Source organism: Aythya ferina (assembly GCF_964211825.1).
Source record: "Aythya ferina genome assembly, chromosome: 2".
Classification (NCBI taxonomy): Eukaryota; Metazoa; Chordata; class Aves; order Anseriformes; family Anatidae; genus Aythya; species Aythya ferina.
The window spans coordinates 140386342-140408788 of NC_140297.1; the positions used below are offsets into that span (position 1 = coordinate 140386342).

At 38.7% G+C, this 22447-nt stretch overlaps 1 protein-coding gene across 32 annotated transcripts in view; it reads left to right on the forward strand.

Annotated features, from left to right (window-relative positions):
* The window catches only part of RIMS2 (regulating synaptic membrane exocytosis 2), a 448070-nt gene that overhangs the window by 367939 nt on the left and 57684 nt on the right, over positions 1 to 22447 (forward strand). For 17 of the 32 annotated variants that reach the window (XM_084510614.1, XM_084510636.1, XM_084510643.1 and 14 more), the window contains one exon: positions 11396 to 11568. The exons of 13 other annotated variants lie outside the window; for them this stretch is intronic. In XM_084510614.1, coding sequence (XP_084366740.1) covers positions 11396 to 11568 — 173 coding nt within the window. Of the gene's footprint in view, positions 1 to 11395; positions 11569 to 12596; positions 12834 to 22447 lie in introns of those variants that run through there. 2 more of the 32 variants (XM_084510626.1, XM_084510623.1) reach the window with 2 other exon arrangements.

A 22447-nucleotide genomic window follows, 5' to 3' on the forward strand; every position in this document is an offset into this window, starting at 1 on the left:
GCCAGTTTATCAACCATTGTCCAAACAACACATTTTGTGTTTGATGATTTTTTGCCATCTATTATGCAAGAAAAAAGCTTTAAGTCTCTACCAGATTTTGCCCAAGGCATTGCATTTTTTCATCCTTTTTCCTGAGTATCTTAAATCCATAATTTCTCACAGTTAGTTTTACTAACTATAACTGTGTCTTCAAACATCCCTAGTGCAAGTAGTATAGGTAAAGAACTTTGATGGATATTTAACACAGCACTGTTTTTCCATCAAAGCTCAATAATTGAGCTAATCAAAGTTAGATTAGCACCTTGGAGGCTCAGTGTAGGGATACATTTTGTTTGTAAAGCTTTAATGCCTTCAGCAACATTTTTAGTGAAAAGGTTACTAAACCATGAAATTATCTCTGTAACCATTCTAACCTATGTTATTTCTGATTTTTATTTGGAAGTAGAGTCTTGCTTACGGGAGTTAATATTGGTTTAGTGTTAGGCAATAGAATAATTTTTTTAGTAATAAATAAGAAAGGATGTTATCCTGCTCCTACAGATTGAAGTCATTAGTTTACCAGTGATTTCACTGACAGTCTGGAATCAGTGAATAATAACAAGGAATAAAAAGGAAAAAAAAAAAAAAAAAAAGTTCTGAAAATTCAAGCCCTGAACAGGGTAATGATGTACCCAAAATGTGTTCATTTTTGCAATACAAACTGTAAAATAGTTAAATTGTTGCAGTAAACTTATTTTACTAGTAGTGCTCATGAAATTTAAAATAACATTACATAAACTTAAATTAAAGTCTGCATAAACAGAACTTTCTCTTTTCCCCCAGAAGAACATCTTGTCCTAAATCTTTGTCTTGAATATATACGTTTTCATCTAATAACCTTAAGTATCATAGCTGAAAAGAAGTTTGGAATTTGTTTTTCTTCCAGAGTCAGTTTATGTTGAGAAAAACAATCATCTGTCATACAGCCAAACACAATTTTGTCATGCAGTTCAACTTCTGTTATAACAGCAAAAATTATCTGGTGTATCTTTTGCCTTCAACCTATGTCACATCTTTAAAAGAATTTATATTAGTTTCCTTACATACGGTATCTGAGATCCATTAAATTTTGCACAACCAGGATGCATCACTCTGTTTCTTTTCTCTCTAGAGTGACAGATAACGTCAGATGAAAAACAAGTCTGATGATTTGCGTACTTCTGCAGTTTAATCTGAAGCAAGTAGCTAATTATTAGTATCTGCATGTTACTTACTTTGAATATGATTTTCTAAAAACAAAATTGAAAACACTGACAGTTTTCTGGATCCAAGAGAAGATAACGTCAATTCATTGCTGATAAACAGGTTGACTTTTAGTTTCAAGAATTGCAAAGAAGTAGCTTGGGTGTTTTTTAGGAGGCATTGTTAGAAATGTTATCTTGCCTACTTCTAAACTGGTTTCCAGACACATAAATTTAGAAATGCCATGCTAATGCTATGCCAAGGAAACATCTGTAAAATGAAAACTTTCAAGGTTCTTTAAATTCTTAGACATTGAACGTCAGAAATGTTCACAGAAGTTCTTGACCCTAAGAATGGTTCCAATATAGGTAACTGTCTTGTGAAATTACCTAAATTCGTTGCACAGTTTCATTTGATTTTTTTTTCTTTGTTTTCCTGAAATGTTACATATGAATATCTTGCTGTTAAAGTGTTTTATGTGGTGAAGTTGAAGTTGTAATTAATGGTAATTGGCATTAAGTATTTTCTATAAAAGTGAATTCAAATTGGCCTTATAAGCAAAGAGCAAAGGATTATAAAATTTGTAAAGTGATATGAAACATGTGATACTTTTTTTTTTAAATTAATTTATTCATTTTTTTTCTCTCTCTTTGAGAAATGAAGGATAATGACAAAGAGAAAAAGAGAGTTCATTTTTTCAATTTCCCAGGAGCAGACTGCATGCTTAGGATCTCCCTTCAGCTTTTATTCCCTGGTTTCCCAAAATGACAGGAGTAAAGGTGCTGAGGAAATACATTTTAGGGAAAAGTAATGTTTTCTAAGCAGTTTAACTTACCAATGGAGGGATAAGGAGATGGTGCTATCTACATCTTGCAGATTTGTTTCCCCTTTAGGTAAACACAAATCAGCAGAAAATGTGTACACAAATTATTAGCTAAGCTTATGTATTTATTCTTGGACTTGAATTTTTCAAAGCGTATTCTGAGAATCAGTGAAAACAAAAGATAAAGAAAAATGTTACGGGACTTTCCCTCAAATCATACTTGATTTTGAAGGCTACCGTCTTTGATTTCTGTGGATTTAACAACTTATAAAGACAAGTCGTACAAAGATGTATTTATATCCTGTTCTTGAGCAATTTTGTAACTCATGATCCTCAGGCACTTCTGCTTACAGGAATAAGCACTCACCAGATGGCCCATGTGTCAATCCAGATGTTTCCTTTGGCATGAATTCCTTTAGTGGTGCTGTGTCCCAGGACAGATTTCGTGAAAGTCATATTTAAATATTACATAGAGAAGGTACTATTAAGGGAGCAACTTCATACTCTTTTTCTCAAACAACGAGATTTGTTGAAATACATAGCAAGCTTTTGGGTTAAAATAAACAAAGGTGGTTGCTTTTCCGTATTTTTGTTTTTATGAGAGGCACAAAGACAAAAAAAACCCACCACCAAATAATGGAAATGTAGTTTATAATCCAGGTTAAGTGACAACTCTTTAAAATGAATGTTGTTTGACTTCATAGCTTGATCTTGCACAGTAACATCTTGAAGAAGCCCAAGTTAGGTAGAACACCCGGAGATCTGAGCTTTTCTTAAACAAAACAGAAATCCTGCCCTGTTACCATCCTTAAAAATTAAATTGCTGTCTGAATGGCAGGACTGTATGAAGTGGAAGAGATTTTGAGTGCAGTGATAACAAAAACGACAAATGAACCACTTGAGGAACAGAAGCAAATACAGGAAGGACACTTTGATTCTGTTTATCCCATGTAAGTAGGATTCACTGGAGTTAGAAGACCAGAAAGGACCAGAAACATAATTAGGAGTCATCTCTAAAATTAAGCCCACTGAACAAGTGAGTTACCTGTAGCCAGGCTTGCCAGTTTGTCCTAACAAATGTGATGGAGTTCAGCAGGAGATAAAAAGTGTAGGAAATATTGTTAGATGGAATTGGACAGTAGATTGTGAAGCCATGGATGAGCCTATGGTTGATCTGATGATCTGGAATCATCAGATCTTGTGACAAGGTGAAGTCCATACTCAGGACACACAAGATTTTCTATTGACTCCCATTTATATGGGAATATAAATATAAATACGTCTGTTTCACCCTAACTGTATGCTATACCTGGATCTCTCTTCTGTTTCATTTAACAGTGAGGACCATGAAAAAGATCATCTTCCTTTAATATTCAGACTATGACAACTCTTCTTAAATCTCAGTTACCTTTCTTGATAGATAATAGAAATAAGTTGTCTTATTTTTTTAAAGTAGATATCTAGTTATAGAGTACATCAGGCATTCTACCCAAGGATGCAGACCAGTGGTGGTAAACGCTTGTTATTATGACTTGTTATATCATTGAGTCCTGTTCCAATAATTTGATGATTTGGAGTTGAAGTGCTCTCTGAATTGTATCATTAAGGTAGCTTTTGATGAGATACCTTCTTGGCCATTATAAACCTTAGATTTTCATTGCAGTCTTGGATTGCCATTTGAGTTTTTAGAGTTGATGCGTTGAAGTGTTGCTGTGTTGTTTTACTTACCTTTTATTTTATTTTAAACACTTTTTTTTTTTTTTTACATGTTGTATTTTTCATTGGTAGGATGGGATTTTGAACAGCGTCTTTCTAATTATGTGGTAACTTTGTATATCCCAGCAGAAAGTTGATAGTGCCTTCTCCTTTCAAAATTAGTAAAATTTGGTCCTGACTTAATGTAAGATTAAGTAAGAACAGTTAGTTCCCTAGACTGGATGAAGCTATCTTTGTGAATGAACTCTGCATCAATAACATCTTGATTTTGGAGCAGATATCAGTGCAGTTGAAACTAGAGGTTGTCTTGATCTTCCTAACATCAGATTGTATGAAATAGAACAGAAGAATGATAGACTGATTATTTTTTTGAAACTGACTGCAGCAACAGATCTTTTGTAGACAGAAAAACTTGCAGGTAAATTAATTCTTAAGCTCCTTTAGGGACCCAAATACTTCTTAAGAGCTGTCTCACTGCTTTTTACTGTACTGAATATTTGCAGGTCCTGAAGTTCCCCTCACAGTAATCCCAGAACATTTACTATTGTTCTGCTTTATTTATTTTATATTGTACACTTAGGGAATTCTTTAAAAATACACCATAAATCAGAATATGTGAAGCAGACAATTTTTTTTTTTTGTCTTTTGCTTTGGTTTGCCTCCAGATTACCCCTCTCTTGATTTTCAGTTCTCCTTAGACAGTGGCCTAGACAGTAGTAGACTAGTGGCTTCTGTGTTACTGCTGCCCTTGCAGTTTCTTCTTCAGCCCCAGGGTCATCTTGACCCCTACAATGACAGAGAAATTTGGGTTGGAGGGGACATGAGGAGCTGTCTTGTCCAGCCTCTGGCTCAAGACAGTCAAAGGAGAACAGTCCAGGTTGCTCAGGTCTTTTTTCAGACAGGTCTTGTAAACGTTCAAGGATGAAGACTGCACTACCTTTCTGTTCAACCTGATCCACTGCTTCACTGCCACAATAGTAAAACTGTCTGTCTTTGTATCAGTCGACACCACAGTGAATAGCTTGGCTCTGTCTTTCTGACATCCTCCCTGCCCTCCTGCAGGCAGAACGAGCCCAGCTCCCTCTCACCACCCCAGGCTCTCCTCACTGGGCAAGAGCTCCAGCCCCAGCCATCTCATGGCCCTCTGCTAAACCGCTCCAGCGGATGATTATGGAACCCTCAAGGTTGGAGAATGCCTTCCAGGATCATCAAGTCCAACCATCAACCTGACCTACCATGTCCCATCACTAAGCCATGCCCCTTAGTCCCATGTCCCCATGGCTCTTAAATACCTCCAGGGGTGGAGACTCCCCCACTTCCCTGAGCAGCCTGTTCAAATTCTTGATCACCTTTTCCATAAAGAAATTATTCCTAATGTGCACTCTAAACCTCCCCTTGCACAACTTGATACTGTTATTGATGTCTTTCTTATAAACGGCCTCCCAATAATGAATGCAGTATCCTAAATGTGGTCTAATGTGTACTGAGTATACGGCAATCCCCTTGATCTACTGATTATGCATTGGTTATTCTCCAGTTAATACAGCCCAGGCTACCTTTCTTTGCTGTTATGGCCTGCTGCTGGCTTGCTTTTGATGTTTTTCATTGCTCAGTTTTCATTTACTGATTTGGCAGTAGGATGTGGTTTGCAACATGGCTTAGCCCCTGTAGTGAAATCAACTTACCGAGATTTTTAGGTTTCTAGGTTTTAGGACCTCCTTATTAAGATTGTATACAAGAACATCAGTTAGTGAAATAAGTAAATGGATGGTACCAAACCACTAAGGGAAATTTTGAGGTACTACTTTTCCATGTTAGATAGAAATATAGACATTCTTTTTTTATCATTGCATTTCAGTTAGTGGCCTAACTTTGTTGAAAGAAAGTTAGGATGGTTTAGGAGGTGAGATTTGTAAATCAGGTTACAGCCATTTCTTTTTATTAAAGGTAGAAGTAGACTGAAATGCTCTCAATAATGGGGAAAATATGTTGAATGAGGAATGAGGCACAAGAAACTATAGCTCAGTGCCTCCACAGGGAGCCCCAGTACGTCCTCCTAGGCCTGCTGGTTCAGGCACTGTTCTGCTCATGAGTAGCGACACCACGTGCAGCTCTCTCTTTCACGCTACATCAAGACAACAATGCCAAGAGAGGCACAGCAGGGCCAGGGGACCACAGGGTGCCCAGCGCGAAGCAAGAAATGGCTGAAGGGGAGGCAGGGTGGGAACAGGGCCAGAAATGTAGGGCTGGGGAAGCAGCATTCAAGAACTGGCAATGGAAAGAAGGCAGGAAGGACAGGACCCAGGGCTGAAAGGCAGAAGTTGGGATCGGCAGCCAGGCGTGGGTCAGAGCTAGAGCTGGTTGCAGCTCCACATTGAGAAGGCCGGGGCCACCGCTGCACTTACCATGTGCTGAATGCTGGGGCAGTGCAGGAACTGAGCTCCCTGGTCAGTCTTTTAGCCTCCCGAGGGACTGAGGGCTGCTGTGTGCAGCTGCTGGCTCCAGGAGGGCTGGCGGATGCTAACAGGGCTAGCTGTGCTGTGCTCTGCCTTGATGGAGCCTGGCGGACTGACAGATGGAAGCACTGGTTACTGGGGTGGCTAAGGATGAACTAATTACACGCGAGGGCAGCTTCAGCACAGCCTTCATCTCAGGTTTGTTCATATGCGAGATACACATAAACTTACTTTCTCACTGCATGTTAATTTGTAAATTTTGTGAAAATTATTTTAGAGCCTCTTACATAAATGTAATGTTACATTTATAAGTGTTCGGTTTTGTTTCTAATGGAATACTTCATTAAGCAGCCATCAGCAAAGGACGTTAAAACAATGTAACAACATTCCTTCAAATGAAGGATGGCAACTAACATTTGCAGTGCCTTTTGGAGCTACAAACTTGAGCCAGAAGCTCCAGTTAGAATTACAGAACATTTCATACAATTGCTGTGCTCTGGCTGCTCCAAAGCTTTTGTCAGCAAGGCAAGGGACTATTGAAACAGTCCAGAGCGGTTCTTTAGTCTGTTGTGGTAGCACAATGGGCAATTGTCTGAGACAGCTTCCCAACATTTTGATCAGTAGAAACATTGACCAGATTTATATGTCCCTATGTAAATGCTAGCAAATAAAAACTGATGAGTAGATTAAAAAATAAATAAATTATAGAATAGAAAGATGGTTGGAAATCTTTGAGAATTTCAATTGCCTGGAAACTGCATAAAACTGTATAGTCTTTAATGGAAGACTGGTAACAATAGATTAAAGTAACATGAAACAATTACAAACTCCCTTTGAATTAGAAGTTCCAAATTTTTTTTCTTTCGAGTACGAGAGCAGTTGTATCTCCGTATGGCCGGTTAGTCACATACTGGCAGTTCACAGAGAGGTCGAAAGGCTGGCAGAGGTGGCTGTGTTGGGAAAGAGAGCAGGTTTTTGTTTTTCAGCTGTAATAATCTTGAATTCATCTCTGCAGGAAAATAATCTATTGCAGTTGCAAAGTATTGGCACAAGCACCAAACTTTCACTTTGTTATTTGTTCCAACCAATGATTTTATTACTGCAGAGGGAAAGGTTTTAAGGAACTTTAAAACTTGTTTGGTAGAATTTGTTACCATGAAATTTATCCATTTCTTCAATGCAGTAAAATAGGACAAAATCATCTTATTTTTAAAAACACCAAAGTGACTTCACATCAAGCCCTCTGCTTGCAGAGAGCCTGGGACACCTAGAAGAGGCTGGGAGCTTTTTCTGTGTTATGCATCTGAGTCTGGAATCCTGGCTATACTATATGACAATCAATTGGGTTGAAAATGAAAATTTCACCTTATTGAAATAAGAGACATATATTTCCAGCATGGGAAAAGTCAGGAGATAGGTTTCCTACAGCAATGGCTGTTAACAAAATAAAAATAAAGAAGTGGTATTTAATTAGCCTTCACAGTAGCCAGGTATGCTTCACCATAGACCAGCCCATATGGTCCGAATCAGGGGAGCACATGAGGTTCCCTTGCTGTCCCCATGCCCATATTTCCTTCTGAGGGAACCAGAGGCACGGAGGGCAGTTGTTGGATCTGTTGACACAAACTCAGGTCCTGCTGCAGCCAGCAGCCAGCTGTGGGGACGGCAATGACTCTGCAGGGTGCTGCAGCACATGGCGTAGGGACAGCAGGGGGGCGGGATGCGAAATGGTGGCACTGTTTCAGATGCAGTGGGTGGATGGCACTTGGTTAATGATGAATGGCTTTTCCAGCCTAACACTTGATCTTGTACAGTTGGTGACATATAGCAAAAAAAAAAAAAAAAAAAAAAAAAAAATTGAGACTCAAAAAATTGAGACTCTTGGGAATAAAAGCAAGGAACTATATGAAATGCATGAAGATGTAAAGCCTTTGGGCAACTTTGGCCACACAAAAACTGAAGAAAGAATTGTGCAAAGTTGTGCAAAAAGAGTTGTATTTTACAGTCAATATACACAACATGAAACTTGATACTTTATAAAAAACAATATTCACACAACATAAATGCCATTTTGCTTTTGAGGCAGAGAGCAAAGTAGCATTTTGGAAACTGCCTTATATTAAGTTGCAATTTCAGAAACAAATATAAAACTAAAATACCAGCATGGCTTCTGTCAGACAAGCAATGTGTTTCCTTTTGTCTTCTGTGCTGCACTTTCTGAAACATTAACATGCAATTCATTGAAATTATAGTCTGCTTCCTGGACAAAATTAAGTTAGATATAAGGTCAAAAGTAGACTGTGGGGGATAGGGACCAGCAGGATAAAGAGCAATTTGGAACCGAGTTTATGGATGAGTTGGAGATATCTGGTCTTTTAATGAGGTATCCAACAAGACAGACAATTCAGTTTCACTCTGTAGATGTTACTTTGGTAGGCAGTTAACAGATGTGCGACTGTAACTAAGACAACATGTAAATGTTTAGCAGGGCTTTTAAATATAAATACTTAAAATATTAATTCATGCATATTTAATGAAAATAATACATTCCAAAATTTCAAATCTAAAGCATCCTGAAATGGTAAGGGCCTAATAATATTTCTGTGCCCTCTGACCCAATCTAAAATATTTGGTGGGAAGTACCCTTACATACAACAGGGAAAAGAGAAGCAAGGCAATGACCTGATAATTGTGTTTCCCCTTACATTTCCAGAATTACGTAAGCTTTCAGCTTACTTTTGTTACCATAGCGATTCCTCAATGTATATCACTAGGTTATTACTGCTGTGCTAGCATTTTAAAAAATAAAAATACAATAAGGTTGTTTTATTTGTCAAGATGTTTGATTTGTTATATCCAATGTTTCTACCAACAATGTGTTTTTAACAATTGAGGTTCTGCAGGTGAGGAAATGAAGCAGCCAAAATCAAACCTGTGGGTTTTTGAGCCTGTTAGGGTGCTGCAGCATGACTCTTCAGATTGACATCGTGCGGTTTGGGTACCGTCTGAGGCTCTGTGTCACTTACACATATTTAATTTAGAAGGGCTCATTTCCACTGTCTGCCTGGCAAGCTCAGTGTGGGATCTGCAGGCCGAGCTCCATCTTTCTGTGAACCACCGCAAGTAATTATCTATCCCATAATTAGAATGTAATTAATGATTCCATGAATGATTTACACCCGACACTACAGTCTATCCTGTTTCCCCAAAGAGTAGCCACATGAGGACTGTAGTGCCAGCGGCGTGTCTGGCCACCATGAGGGCAAACACCGTGGCCACGTGTCGGCTCTGGTGGGAACCAGCACTGGCTCCAGCAAGTACGACTGCTCAGGAGCCAAGACAAGTGCTGAAGGCCTTAAGGCAGCTCTGTGGTGCCTTTTCCTTAGAGCCTGGTGGTAGCCCAGGCTGGATTTGCCAGTGTTGGTAGTTTCAGGCTAAATCGATGCAAACCTTTCAGCACAACTACACTCATACCTCTGCCTTCTCCTAGGGAGAGTTATGGGAACGGGGCATGCAGGACTCAATAAAAACCGTCAATAAATATTACACCATTTAGAGGTTGTGACCACAGAGATCCCCTGTGAGTTTGTGGCTGGCTAAGTGCACTCCCACACTTAAAGGCTGGGGGTGCACGCTTAAAGGAGGGGGTGAATGAACACAAATACTGGAAATCAGTACAGATCAGGAAGCCAGCTGCAACATTTACATCCACTTTAGGTAAATGTGTAGCCCAGGTTGCCCTTGGTCACTGTCTTGGTGTACAGTGTAACCTGCTTGGGCATTTACTCTTGTCTTTATTTTATTTCCTGTCTTAAAAGTTACAAGATAACTCATGATTTCTAAGTGTAATATCCACGTATGATAAATAGGCACTCAAATGCTGTTCTGAAACACTACTAACACACTGTGCATTCTTTCAGGATACTTCCCAGTGTTGCTTATTCGTGGCAAGAGAGCAGAAACAAACAGTCTGTGTACTTCATGAAGGGCATTTATTTTAAAACTGTAAAAAAGGGCTTGGGTCCAGTGTTGCTACCCCTGAGAGTTCCACAAGCCTCTCTGCAGATAGGATTTAAAGAAATCAATGGGAGAAAACAATCTCTGCAGTTCTTTACATCTTCCATGCTGTCTTCTTTTGAAGTCGGCCGAACAATTACCTCGTGGTGGTCATTGACATTCTGTCCTGCAGTACTGTTTTCCTGAAAAGGTTATCAATAGGAACCCATCAGATTGCTGTGTACACAGATATGTCAGTTATATGAAGAGGAGAATGAAAAATCTCTTTCTGTTACTTATTCTATATCACATAGTGCAATGCAGAGTGGCACAGACTTAGCATTTATTTAGAGCTAACTGGTGTAACAAGAACAAAGAACCATAATATTTTGTTCAGATCTAACTTGAATACCTTTACACAGCTCTGCTTAACATTACGTAGGCTTACTGCTGATGGTCAGTCACCTGCCAGTTGTGTTGAGATTATACGGTCAGTGAGCATTATTGTCATTCCTGAATTTCTGAGGCATTTGAACATGATCAGTACAAGTCATCTCTAGTCCCATCCCCGTGTTCTCACATCCGTTTGGATTTCTCAGCCCAGCAGTTCAGAAGGTTGTGTGTTTTGTTTGAAGAGCTACAGCAACACGTTGTTTTTTAGTTTGATAATCTCATCTATTTAATTTAAATTAAAGGATGTGTTATGATTTGTCAACCAGAAGTTCTTGTAAACAGGCTAGGCCCCAAAAGAGATGCACTTTGTGTAGACAGCAGGAAGTGTGTTCTGTCTCCTGGTCAATCTTTCATGAGCTCAGCAGTTGTGGGCATGTCACTAAGTCCCTCTGCCTTGCTTTTGTGCACTGGAGAAACAGTGGTGAGAGTACACTGCAATGGGTTAGATGTCTTTGCTCAGGTTTGTGAAACCTTTGGGAGCGCTAGACCTTTTGTAAAAGTTACTTTCTGGATGAAACCAAGGAGCTAATTACTTTTGGATATCAAAGCAGGATAAAAGTAATGTGAACCAAGACATAACTTGTATTCTCTATTAGTTAAAATCTTCCCTATAAAAATTCAGGTAGTCTGGTGACACAGACAGTTTAGATACCATCAGGGACCAGCTCCATAGCTGATGTGCGGTAGTGCCGCTGACAACATCTCTGTCTTTCTCCCTTTCCTCTTACAGTATCGGTCGGGACGGGATCCTCAGCGGGGCTCTGACAATGTTTCCAATAAGTCCTCAGACAGCGACGTCAGCGATGTCTCGGCTGTGTCTCGGACAAGCAGTGCTTCTCGTTTCAGCAGCACGAGTTACATGTCTGTCCAGTCAGAGCGGCCAAGGGGAAACAAGAAAATAAGGTGAGCACAAGGAGCTATGGTGCCTACCATAGCTGTGTGATTTAAGTAACTGAGTACTTTTCAATATTTGTATTTGAAAAGATTATTTTGCCTCAGTTGGAATTTGCAGGGAATTTGCAAGAAACTGGTTTAAATGTCTTCATCTTTTAATGCTTTTTGAATTCTTTATGGTATTTGTTTTTAGCAAAGTTTTGATGTCTTGAGTTATGCTAGAATACACTACAGCAACAAACATGTTGTCAGCAGGCATTAGACACGCTTACATTTGCACTTTCTGAAAACAGTTTTGTAAAATACTTAACACAGCTGAAAAGACAGTCGAACTCAAATTTTGTGCTGCCTATGTCAAAGGCATCTTAATTTACTTTTTAAACTAGAGCTGCTGAACTGTTACAGAAGTCTTAGATAATACTAATGCAGACCCTGGTCCCGTTCAACTGTAGGCATACCTCTGCTGAATTAGTCTTCAGCGAGATGTGCACAGTGTATCTGTGAGCAAAACGCAGCATCTCCTTTGCCTGCACCCTGTGCACAGTCAGTGGAGATTCCACTGTGGAAGGAAGGAAAGATTGTTCTTCTAGAAGGTGTAACCCACCTGCATCTGTCAGCAAAATTCAGTGTCAACTTGTATGAATTCTCAGAAATTTGTCCTCTTGAGAAATGTGACACATTTGTTAAGTTTGTTTGCACATCTGTTCATATGAGCAGTGTTAGGACCACATCGTTTCTATCGTATGGTTGTGTATCCCTTTTTAAATGAGATGTATTGCGACACAACTTCTATTCAAAGAGGGACTTAGGGACTGTCCTAAGAAAACACCACAATTTAAAGCTTCTCTAGTGTAGGCTGGAGGATTAGCCAGCATGACTAACCTTATGACTACTTCCATCTTTTAGTTTTTATTTCATTTATTTTGTTCTGCCTTTCTTGTGAGTTCATGCATGCGCATCTCTGTGACCCTAACTTTACTGCATTCTTTTCTTTTTTCCTTTTGCATGCCTCCTTCAATTTTTGTTGACTTCAGAAGGACAAGGGACATAGAGGAAAAAAAAGAGGGGGGGTTGGAAGGGGATGAACGAGATGAAATATTTCCTGAGGAAGAGGAAAAAGAGGAGGAGGAGGAAAAAGCAAAGGAGCAAGAAATTAATGAAAAAGGGGAAGGGCAAGAGGTGGCAGAGAACTGTGATAAGGAAGAAGTCAAAGGATCAGGGCAAGATGAAAAAGCTCAAGAGGACCAAGCAGAGGAAGGGAAAGAGGATGACAGGTAAAACATATTTCTATTTTTTGTAGACCTATAGACCTAGTCTTCCTGCTGTACCTGGACCTTGCTTGCCTTCTTTTTTTTTTTTCTTTCCTTTGCTTAGTTTGTCTGTTTTGTGCAGATTATTCTGCTTTCAACCGTGATGCTTTCATATTTAAACAAGTTTCACTCTCAGCTTTAGAGAACTTATTCTGCATACCAAATGATGCAGCACACTAACTTGATTCATTATTTTGCACATAACTACAGCATGTTATTTTTTAAATTGGTTTAGATTTGAGTTTGGGTTTGACTATAATAAACTATAGAAATTATAAGATGCTTCTTTATATGCCCTACTTGAATTACTTTTCAGGGAAAAATCTTTTGTTGAGTGATATCAATATCAAAACCATCTTTACTTTTTACTTGTGTCACTACTAAAGAAGAGAATTTGAATTATTTTTTCTTATTGTCCTCTTCATGTGGGCTGATAAATGTGCATATTGATTGACAATTGATGTGGATAAACAAAGAGTTTTTTGTTTTCTTCCACTCCACTTGAATAGCTGCCATGGGTTGCTAATGGTGGAGGGGTTATGTAGCTGTTCTGCTGTATGGTGTCCAGAAACATTTCAGCACAATTGGCTCTGGTTTTCTTAGATGGCATTCTAGATTTACACATTTTGCCACAATTCCTTTGAACCATGACTTCTAATTCAAATGAGTGACATTTTGTATTGCAAAATCCATGTAACTTGCATTATGAGAAATGCAATGTTCTTTCCTTCTTCATTAGCAAAAAAAAAAAAAAAAAAAAAAAAAAAAGAGTTTCAGATTTGCTGAGTATCTTTGAAACTCTAAAGAAACTCTCATTTCTTTTAACTGCTAGTGCTGGTACCTATAGAAATCTAAAGCTTGTAGAACTGTGTTAATATATAGTAGGGTAATCATAAAGTGCTCTGCTGCATTCCACTTTCTTTGCTTCAAACATACATGTGTATGTACCTGTACATACTTGCACATGCAAACACACAGAGACTTGCTTCTTTTATTTCAAACAAATAACTACTCGCATAAAATGTTCTGAAATACTTTTCTAAATGGAAATAACCAAAACAGCTCACCTGTGGTAGAATGGATCAAAGGTGATACAAAAAGAGAATCAAGTTATGTGGTGTTCCGTCTGAGGTGGCAATAGAGCTATACTACTTATTTTATGTATTGATTACCATCATTCCTTCACTCATGAGAGCACATTTTTGAACTCAGCAAAAACAGCTGTTTAGAAAGAGCTATCTTTAAGACTGCCTTGGCATATTTGCTCCACGGACTGCTAAGCAAACCATTTGGTAGTGTGGGAAAGGATGGTTTAAAGACCTTTGTCTCTCCCAGCTCTCATTAAGTCTCCAGTTTAATGGGATCTGGAAGTCCTCCCTCTTTGAAAGCATGGCCCTGTTCCTGGTTTTCAGCTTTCACTCAGGTTAGTCTTCAGCCAAAAATGCTGCCCCTCACAGAAAGTAAACTCCTATTTGAGAAGAAATTTTTCTTCCCCATGCCAGCTTGTTCCTCTGTTTGGTACCTTCTGGAGTAGGAAACAAGCTGAAAAGCACAGATTGCTTCCTATATACATATATGTTTGTGAATATATGTATGTATATATTATACACATACATAGTTTTTTATCATTAGCATCCTGAAATATAGTGACTAGTGAATTCAGTGGACAAAACTGAAGGCAGGATAGATACTAAATATTGCTATAAATTCAGTGCCTTATGCTTGCTTGTTTGGCAATTTATAACGTGCTCATATTTTCATTAAAATATCTTTTCTAATATTCATTAAGTGAATATTAGAAATATTCATTAGTAAGTATTTTAAAACTGGGGATATGTAATATCTGTATGCACAGATGCTTTATTGAAGTCTTAGTGGAGTTAAGTATCTGGAAGTGCTGATACAAGCTGCTTATTGCTAGTTAACAACTGCAGCTTTCCAAAAATGTTTTCATGCCCAACACCATTATGAAGCAATCAACAAAACATCACTTAACAAATAACCCAATCAACAAAACATCACTTAATAAATATCAATATCATATCAACAGGTATTTGAGTTACCCATCAGAACTGAAGCAGCCATCTCACCGAGCAAAAAATAGTAGTAAATTATTACCCAGATCCTGTGATCTTGGGTATCCAAAAAAAGCTAGAGTGCAGATAGAGTGCATACGCTTGTACGTCACAGGTATATCTTTAGTTGAACAGCAGTCACCTTTCCTCTGGGAAATTTGGAGACATAGTGGCTGTTCTCAATCACACTATCATCAAAAATTAGTTCATTAAGGATACATCATACCTCTTGATGTACATTTCAAAGTCACCGTGCACTGTACTCATATATTTTCTGAATAATGTTAATAGTCACACTAAGGGCTTCAATCTGCTGAGATTATAGGTAGGTTCGAAGTAACTTAAATGACCAAGAAAGCAGATATCCATCATGGGTTCATCCCATGCCTATTTTGAAGAGTACTTCAGTGCAATAAATTGCATTAGGTTTTAGAGCACTGGAGTACAATAAGTCAATAAATCTTTTTTGGCAGAAATAGCTGCAGAGTCAGATTTTGCCTTCATTAAACCTTGTAAAACTAAAAATTGGCATATGGTTGATGTACAGTGAAAGCATAATTGTGTTCTTTTTTGGCAAGGCATGCTAGTAAACAGAAAGCACAGATCAGGTTTCACTGTTGTAATCTTTAAGGATTCTTTATGTACAGTTATCTGACAATATTTCTTATTCCGGCTCCCTGATGATATTAGGGACAAAAAGCCCTCTTAGATCTATAGTGTAAGCATTCAGAATATTTAAAAAGTGCAGGAAATCTTTTTGACTGCTCTAAATCTTAACCTTTCTTAATGTTTTTCTAAATAGGAATCCAAAACATTAATTCTAATAAAGAAGATAGTTTTGTTTTCTCATATCAATATACAATTGTAGTAACAGATAAGGATTTCACTCTTTTAGAAGCTGTTCAAATACAGAAGAAAAATATGGGCTCTGTTCCAAGCACAGGGAGTCTAAATCATGAGATGACATATGAGTGCAGAGAGGGGACCACAGGAGAGTTATGAAATATTTCACATGACAGAAGACAGTGACAATACAGGGCTGGGGACATCTTGACAACAGGGAGCACTAAGGGGAGATTGGAAGAAAGAAAATAAGATTTTTTTGTGAATGCTTCTGGAGAGCTCTTTTCAAGCATTAGATTCACGGGGGAAAAAACATGAGTTGCTTACTAAAAATACCACAAGTGGATGACGGGGTAAGTCTGTTCAGCAGCAGGAGCTGAACTTTTAGTCCTGAATGGGAGAAGATAAATGGGATAAGGAACAACTGTTAAATACTGGAAAACAAAGACAACTTACGTACAGCTGGATAAAGAAAAGAGTACCTTTGTATTGATGCACAGTGAAAGGTTGTACAGCCAAACTGAAAGGCTATGAAACTTATCTTTCCTACAGTGTCCTGGAACGGGCTTTGGTTAGGTAAATTGCCAGAGGTGGAGAAGAAATACATGACATATGATATGTGAGAGAGCGGATAAAACAATTAGCTGTGTGGATGGACAGAAGAGGTAGAGGTGTGAAACAGAAAGTACTTGTAAGTCATAAAAATGTGCGCCTAATATGAAGCTTGAATTAAAAGGGCTGCCCAAAGAGCAGGCCTGAATGACATGCATGGTCCACGTGGCTGAGAGAAGAAGCAGATGAGAGGTCTTGGAAGGAAATACTGAATTTAGTGATGCTGAGTTGAGATTAGTGATTCATGAGGAGGTTTTAGTGTAGGCAGGGGAGAAGAGATGGAGTTTTTACTGCAGAGGGGATAATATTTTGACGTACTGCTGATGAAGAGAGGCTAATTTAGGGATATCAACATAAGAGATATTGATATAGTCCTGTGGGGCCATCACAGTTAACTGGTTGGGCAGAAAATGAAGATCTACTAGAGCAGATGTCGAATAAAAAATTAGAGAGAGGGCAAATCTGAGGTGTGATGCAGTATAGAAACTCAGGGAGGATAACTTTTCAGAGCATGGTTAATTGTAGCAAGGCAAAGGAGAGACCAGTATACTATCACAATCTTAAGAAATTATTAAAAACTTTGGCAGATGTAGTTTCAATTGAATGCGAGAGGTGAAAGATAGTTGTTTGGAAAGTGTTTGAAATGGAATTGGAAAACAGGAGATCAGTTATTTTAAACAATGCATTTGATCATTCAATTAATTCAGAGATGAAAAGGAGAAAGGAGATGTGACAATACTTGCAGAACTGATGAGAGCAAGACTAGGCATTCTGTTCTACATTATAAAGGGATATGTTAAAGCATGTTTCTACAACTTGGGGAAAAAAAAATGATTAAAAAAAAGGGGGGGGGGGAAGCCAGGGGAGATCTTATTGATGTCTATAGACAGCTGAAGGGAGGGTGCAGCGAGTACGGAGCCAGGCTGTGTGCAGTGGTGCCCAGTGCCAGGACAGGAGGCCTTGGGCACAACCTGGCCCCCAGGAGGCTCCCCCTGAGCACCAGGAGCCCTTCTGTGCTGTGTGGGTGACGGAGCCCTGGCACAGGCTGCCCAGAGGCTGTGGGGTCTCCTCCTTGGAGCCCTTCAGCAGCCGCCTGGACGTGGTGCTGGGCACCCTGCTCTGGGTGTCCCTGCTTGGCCACGGGTGGCACCGGCTGGCTCCAGAGGGCCCTGCCGGCCTCAGCCACTCTGTGATGAGGTGAGCAGAGGTGAGAGTAAGGAAAGTAAGAGGCAGGGGGGAAAGAAATAAGAAGGTAGCATCCAATCTCACTTAGTCAAATCAATCAGTTTAAGATGAGATCCAGTGAAAAATTTCTACCTCTGTGACAAGAGCAAGTGAAGAGAAATGTATTAAGAGGAGAATGCAGAGACAGCACAGGAGGATGGTGGATCACCTGTTTTGCTATGTTTTATATCAGTGAGACCCAGTGTAAAGAAAAGAAGTAAATCCTAAATAGATAGTCAAAGAAATAGAGCCGATTAATAGGAGGATGGCACAAGCGAAGAATGAAAATTTGTAGTGGAGAAAGTCATCTGGAATGTAATTTTGCAGAAGTACTTAAAGATACAAAAAAAAGGAATACAGCATGTAGTTTTAAGTAATGGATTTGTTCAGATAAAAAACCTTTTCTGTTCATAATGGTACTTCATGCTCTCTGTGCCCTTTCCCTTGTGGGATGCAAGGGAATTGGATTAATCTCCAAGTCACTTTCTAGTTCTTTTTGTGTCATTCGGTCAAAAAATTCTTCAAAGAATTTAATTATGTAGGTTTTAAAACTGATGCCTGATGAGTATTTGTTCCTTAGTTTCTCATTATATTGTAATCTTAGTGTTTCATTTTTTATGAAGCTTCTACCATGATTGCAGCCATTATCAGTTAAATGCAGTGTTTTGCAAAGCTGGATGAAAAAATACAGAAATTCAGCCTGTGCTAGCTCCTCCATAGGAGTGGAAGCCAGTAGCACTTTAAAAAATCTATATTCTGGTAAAAATATCAAAAGCTCTGCAAAAGATAACAAGCATCAAGAAATCTGTTTTCAATGTGCATGTATTGTTTGCTTTCTTAAAGCTATTTCAGAATAATTATAGTGATTGTTCCAACTGCTTTAATGGATGAAAGAAGTTAATTGTGCCCAACTTTTCTCGCCAAGCAGGCCACATGCTTGTGAGCGAGCGCTGTGGCCTGAGACCCTTTCCCCACCGCGTGGTAGGTCTTTTAGGAGTCTGTACCCCAATAGATCTAGCAGAGGCTTCCTATAAATACTGGATTTGAGCTTCTGCTGGCCAGCTGAATCATGCACTCCTAGTAGGCCAGGCCCTCCCTGAAGCACAAACTGCAGTGTTTGTGAGCTCGTAAAGGCCTGGCCACAGTCTGGGTACCCTGGGAAAGAGCGTCAAAAGCACTTTCCCTCTCCATGGCAATGAGCTCAGGCCCTGCCGACACCAGGTGCCACCCCTGGACGAGTAAGTGGGGCAGCAGGCAGGATGAGGTACGATGCCACCAGCCTCCCCTGGCACCCTTCCCTTTGTGAGACTAGCCCTGTTCCCAGCATGGGGTGAGAATGACTTTTGGACTGTACTCAACCCAAGAAGTTGGTGTTGCACTTTCCTTAACCATCACAACAAAGTGAACTTGCTGCTCCTGGGATCAGACCACCAGGTTGCCATACCACATTCACCACCTATTTTTGAATGCAAAACATTTATTCAGGAGTCTGGGACAGATATGGTGGACTGAGACCTGGAACAAAAAGCAGCAACTCTGTTTCGTGTCCCCCTAACATAACTGTTCTGCATGCTTCTCATTAGCTAAGCAGAGAGATAAACAGCTTACGTGTAGCTGGTGTGTGTCTCTGAAATCAAAGTACCTAAAATCAACCTTTTTTTTTTTTATTGGATTAAAATTATTGGACTATAGAGTCTGTTAGCAGTTCATGACAAATTCTTGCTCTATTTGAAGTAACAATCCCAATCCACTTTATTTATGTAAGTTTTAAACTTGTTTTAGTGTTCTACATTGAGGCAACTCTTCAGAAGCTGAAAATTCATACAGCAACTGTGTTATCAGCAATGCCTGCAGTCAGTAATTTGGCCATTTTGTGTTCTGCACTTTCACAGATGACATGCGGAGGAAAATTATCTGTGACTTCTGGAAAAATAGTATGGAAAAGGATACAAAACATCAATGCTTCATAAAGGAATTGTATTAATTTTTATTTTTATTTTTTGTGAAATCTATAGAGTAAAATACAAATCATTTAAGAAATCCAGCAAAGGCACCTGTTTCTAAGTTACTCATCACCATCTACCAAACTCTTAGAGACCCTTTTTTTTTCCCGGTACTGTGGAGTAGGTATAAAAGACATATAGACTCCTTTACACATAGTAAACTTATATTTATTATTTTTTTCAAGGAAATAATAAAGTAATGAATTTGGAAGTACACATTTTTAACAGATGAGCAGTGAAAATACTTTATATGAAACTGTCTGCAGCTTTGATATATGATGCCCAGCAGGGAACTCAGACATTTTTTCTTTGACAACAACACGATATTATTGAGACTGCTTCCTTCTACATGAAATGTAGCCTGCACTTCAACCTCTGCTGAGTGTCAGCTCTGAGCTGTGATCCAGAAAGCACTGATGTACTCCTGTTTCTAAAGGTCATTTAACTGTGCATCAGTAGTTTTTTTGTTGTTGTTTTTTTTGTTTGTTTGTTTGTTTTGTGTTTTTGTTTCTGTTTTTTATACTGAGGTGCAGATGTAAAGCCCCAGAGACACACAAGACGTAGAGATGATCAAAAGAAACAAAAAGAGGATTTGAAGCAAGTAAAAATATTGAAATTAATTTTTGCTTTTTAAATGTTTTGGAAAAAAAGGCTCATTTTCTAAAGATATTTAAAACCAGTTTGAATTACAAGTTCTTCATTAGCAGACTTCTATATCTACAGGATTGGGCACAATAGGCCTGTGGACTTGAATAGCAATAGCAACAACTAAGTGTGGAATAGAAATTTACCAAAGCAAAGAATTTAATTAGGAAGCTCATTTCTCTCTCTGACACCATGATTCTGTGGTTCTCTCTTAGTGCTGTATGTTTTCATTGTTTTTCTTTGAGTATGATTTTAACTAGAAATGTGAAAAGATTCCATAAAAGTAATATAGTGCCTTTTCTGATTCCTCTAAATGTACTTAATCAAAAATAATGAATAAACTTATCGCTTAGCCTTCTAAGAAAGACATATGAACTTCCTTCATGTTGCTTCACAAAGGTGCTTCTGAAACACAGGTTCTTTGAAACACATTGCCAGACCCATCTAGCAAGTATGGTATTTTAACTAAAGGTTGGGGGCTCAGTGTTGGTCCATTACTTATATAATTCCCAGGGTAAGATGATGCTGCAGTGGTTTGCTATTGCCCATCTTTCTGATTTTAAGGTTATTTGACTAAGCCTCTGAACATTTTGGTTCAATATTATCACATAGTAGTTTTACTCATCTTAGCCTACAAAGCCCATGAAGCGCTACCTAAGCAAGCCTTTGCTCCAAACGTGTATGGCATGCAAGTGTGCATACTTCCTCAGCCGGGAGCTCTGGTCATGGACCTGTCCTCTCCACATCAGGGAACAACATTTGCAGACTTGAGCTGAGAAGGATGTAAGCCAAATTTCCTCACGACATTTTCTTTTAACGATGCTTTCAGGTTTTCTGTATGCTTTTCTAATTTCCCCCAGAGGCCCCAAGTGACTCAAAGTCATTTTGTCAAAATGACAGAAGTCAGACAGGCAAGATCATGATGTCCCAGATAACGTCCCTTTGGCTGAGGTAATTATGGCTTCAGATCTCTTGCTTGTGTCCATTTAGCTCTCAGTCCCAGAAGATCAATTCAGAAATATGCTATGGATTTGATAGCAGTGTCTATTCTGACCCTGATTTTTTGGAGTCCTCAAGCAACCTGAATTTTACAAGGAATGAAGGAAACATCAGAGCTGCTTTATTGTTTAGACACCCCCCTCCCCATCCTGTTGCACACACACATGAGCAGTACAAACATGAGCATGGTCACATTGCACAGTACTGATCAAAACAGCCCTATTTTCCATGAGCAAAGTATAGATGCAGCTATAGTCAAATCCATATTGACTACAGAAATCTATTGGAATAATGGCTTTTCAGAACATTTAGTTCTTCCCTGCATATTTCGTGATTTTCACCCTGCTGTACACAGTAGCACATCCAATCTAGTTCCTGCATGACTAGAGTTCTCCAGCTCTCAATGTATTTTCTAAATCAAAAAATCTTCCTTATAGATGATTTCAGTTTAGCAAATAAAGATGCTAAGTTATGGCTCACCGTACCCTGAGGCAATACAATGTCTTTTATCTCTATATATTTTTGAGAGTGTTTACCTTCAAATTCGAAAATTTTATCACTTTGGGACTTGATTTAGCATTATTTCTCTTGTGATTTTAGGTCTTAGTAAGCATTGTTAATAGTGGAAACAGAATGATCCCTATCTTGCTTCTCTGCTGGAAAATTTTTATTCAACAATATGTTCAAATAAGCATAGGTCCATTTCTCTAAAACACATTGTCAATTAAACCAGATTGCCCACTGTCAGCTTTAATTTGGCAGGCCTGTTGTTAACGTGCTGTGTGTTACACAACTGATGCTGTCTTTATTTTCTTTTCCTTATTACCAGGCCTTCAGAGCTCATGTGGACTTGTATTTGCAAATGAGTATCAAACTAAAATGACAGCTGGCTAATGCAAGACTTTTGCTCCTTAGCTTGTTTTCTTTCTAGGCTTCTTTTGAATTCACACATTTTGAATGCCTGGTTTAGTTCGCTGTATCAAAGGAAGGGATTTTTGCGTAGATTCACAGCTGTTAGCAGAGTAATATATTAATGATAATATGAAAGTGATCTTTAAAAATGTTATTTTTATTTTCAGTTGTGCACACAAGTTGTCTTTGAATAATATACAAAACAAAATGCATTATAATCACTACTTTATTCACTAATTAATCATTAAAAATATTTTTTTTCTGT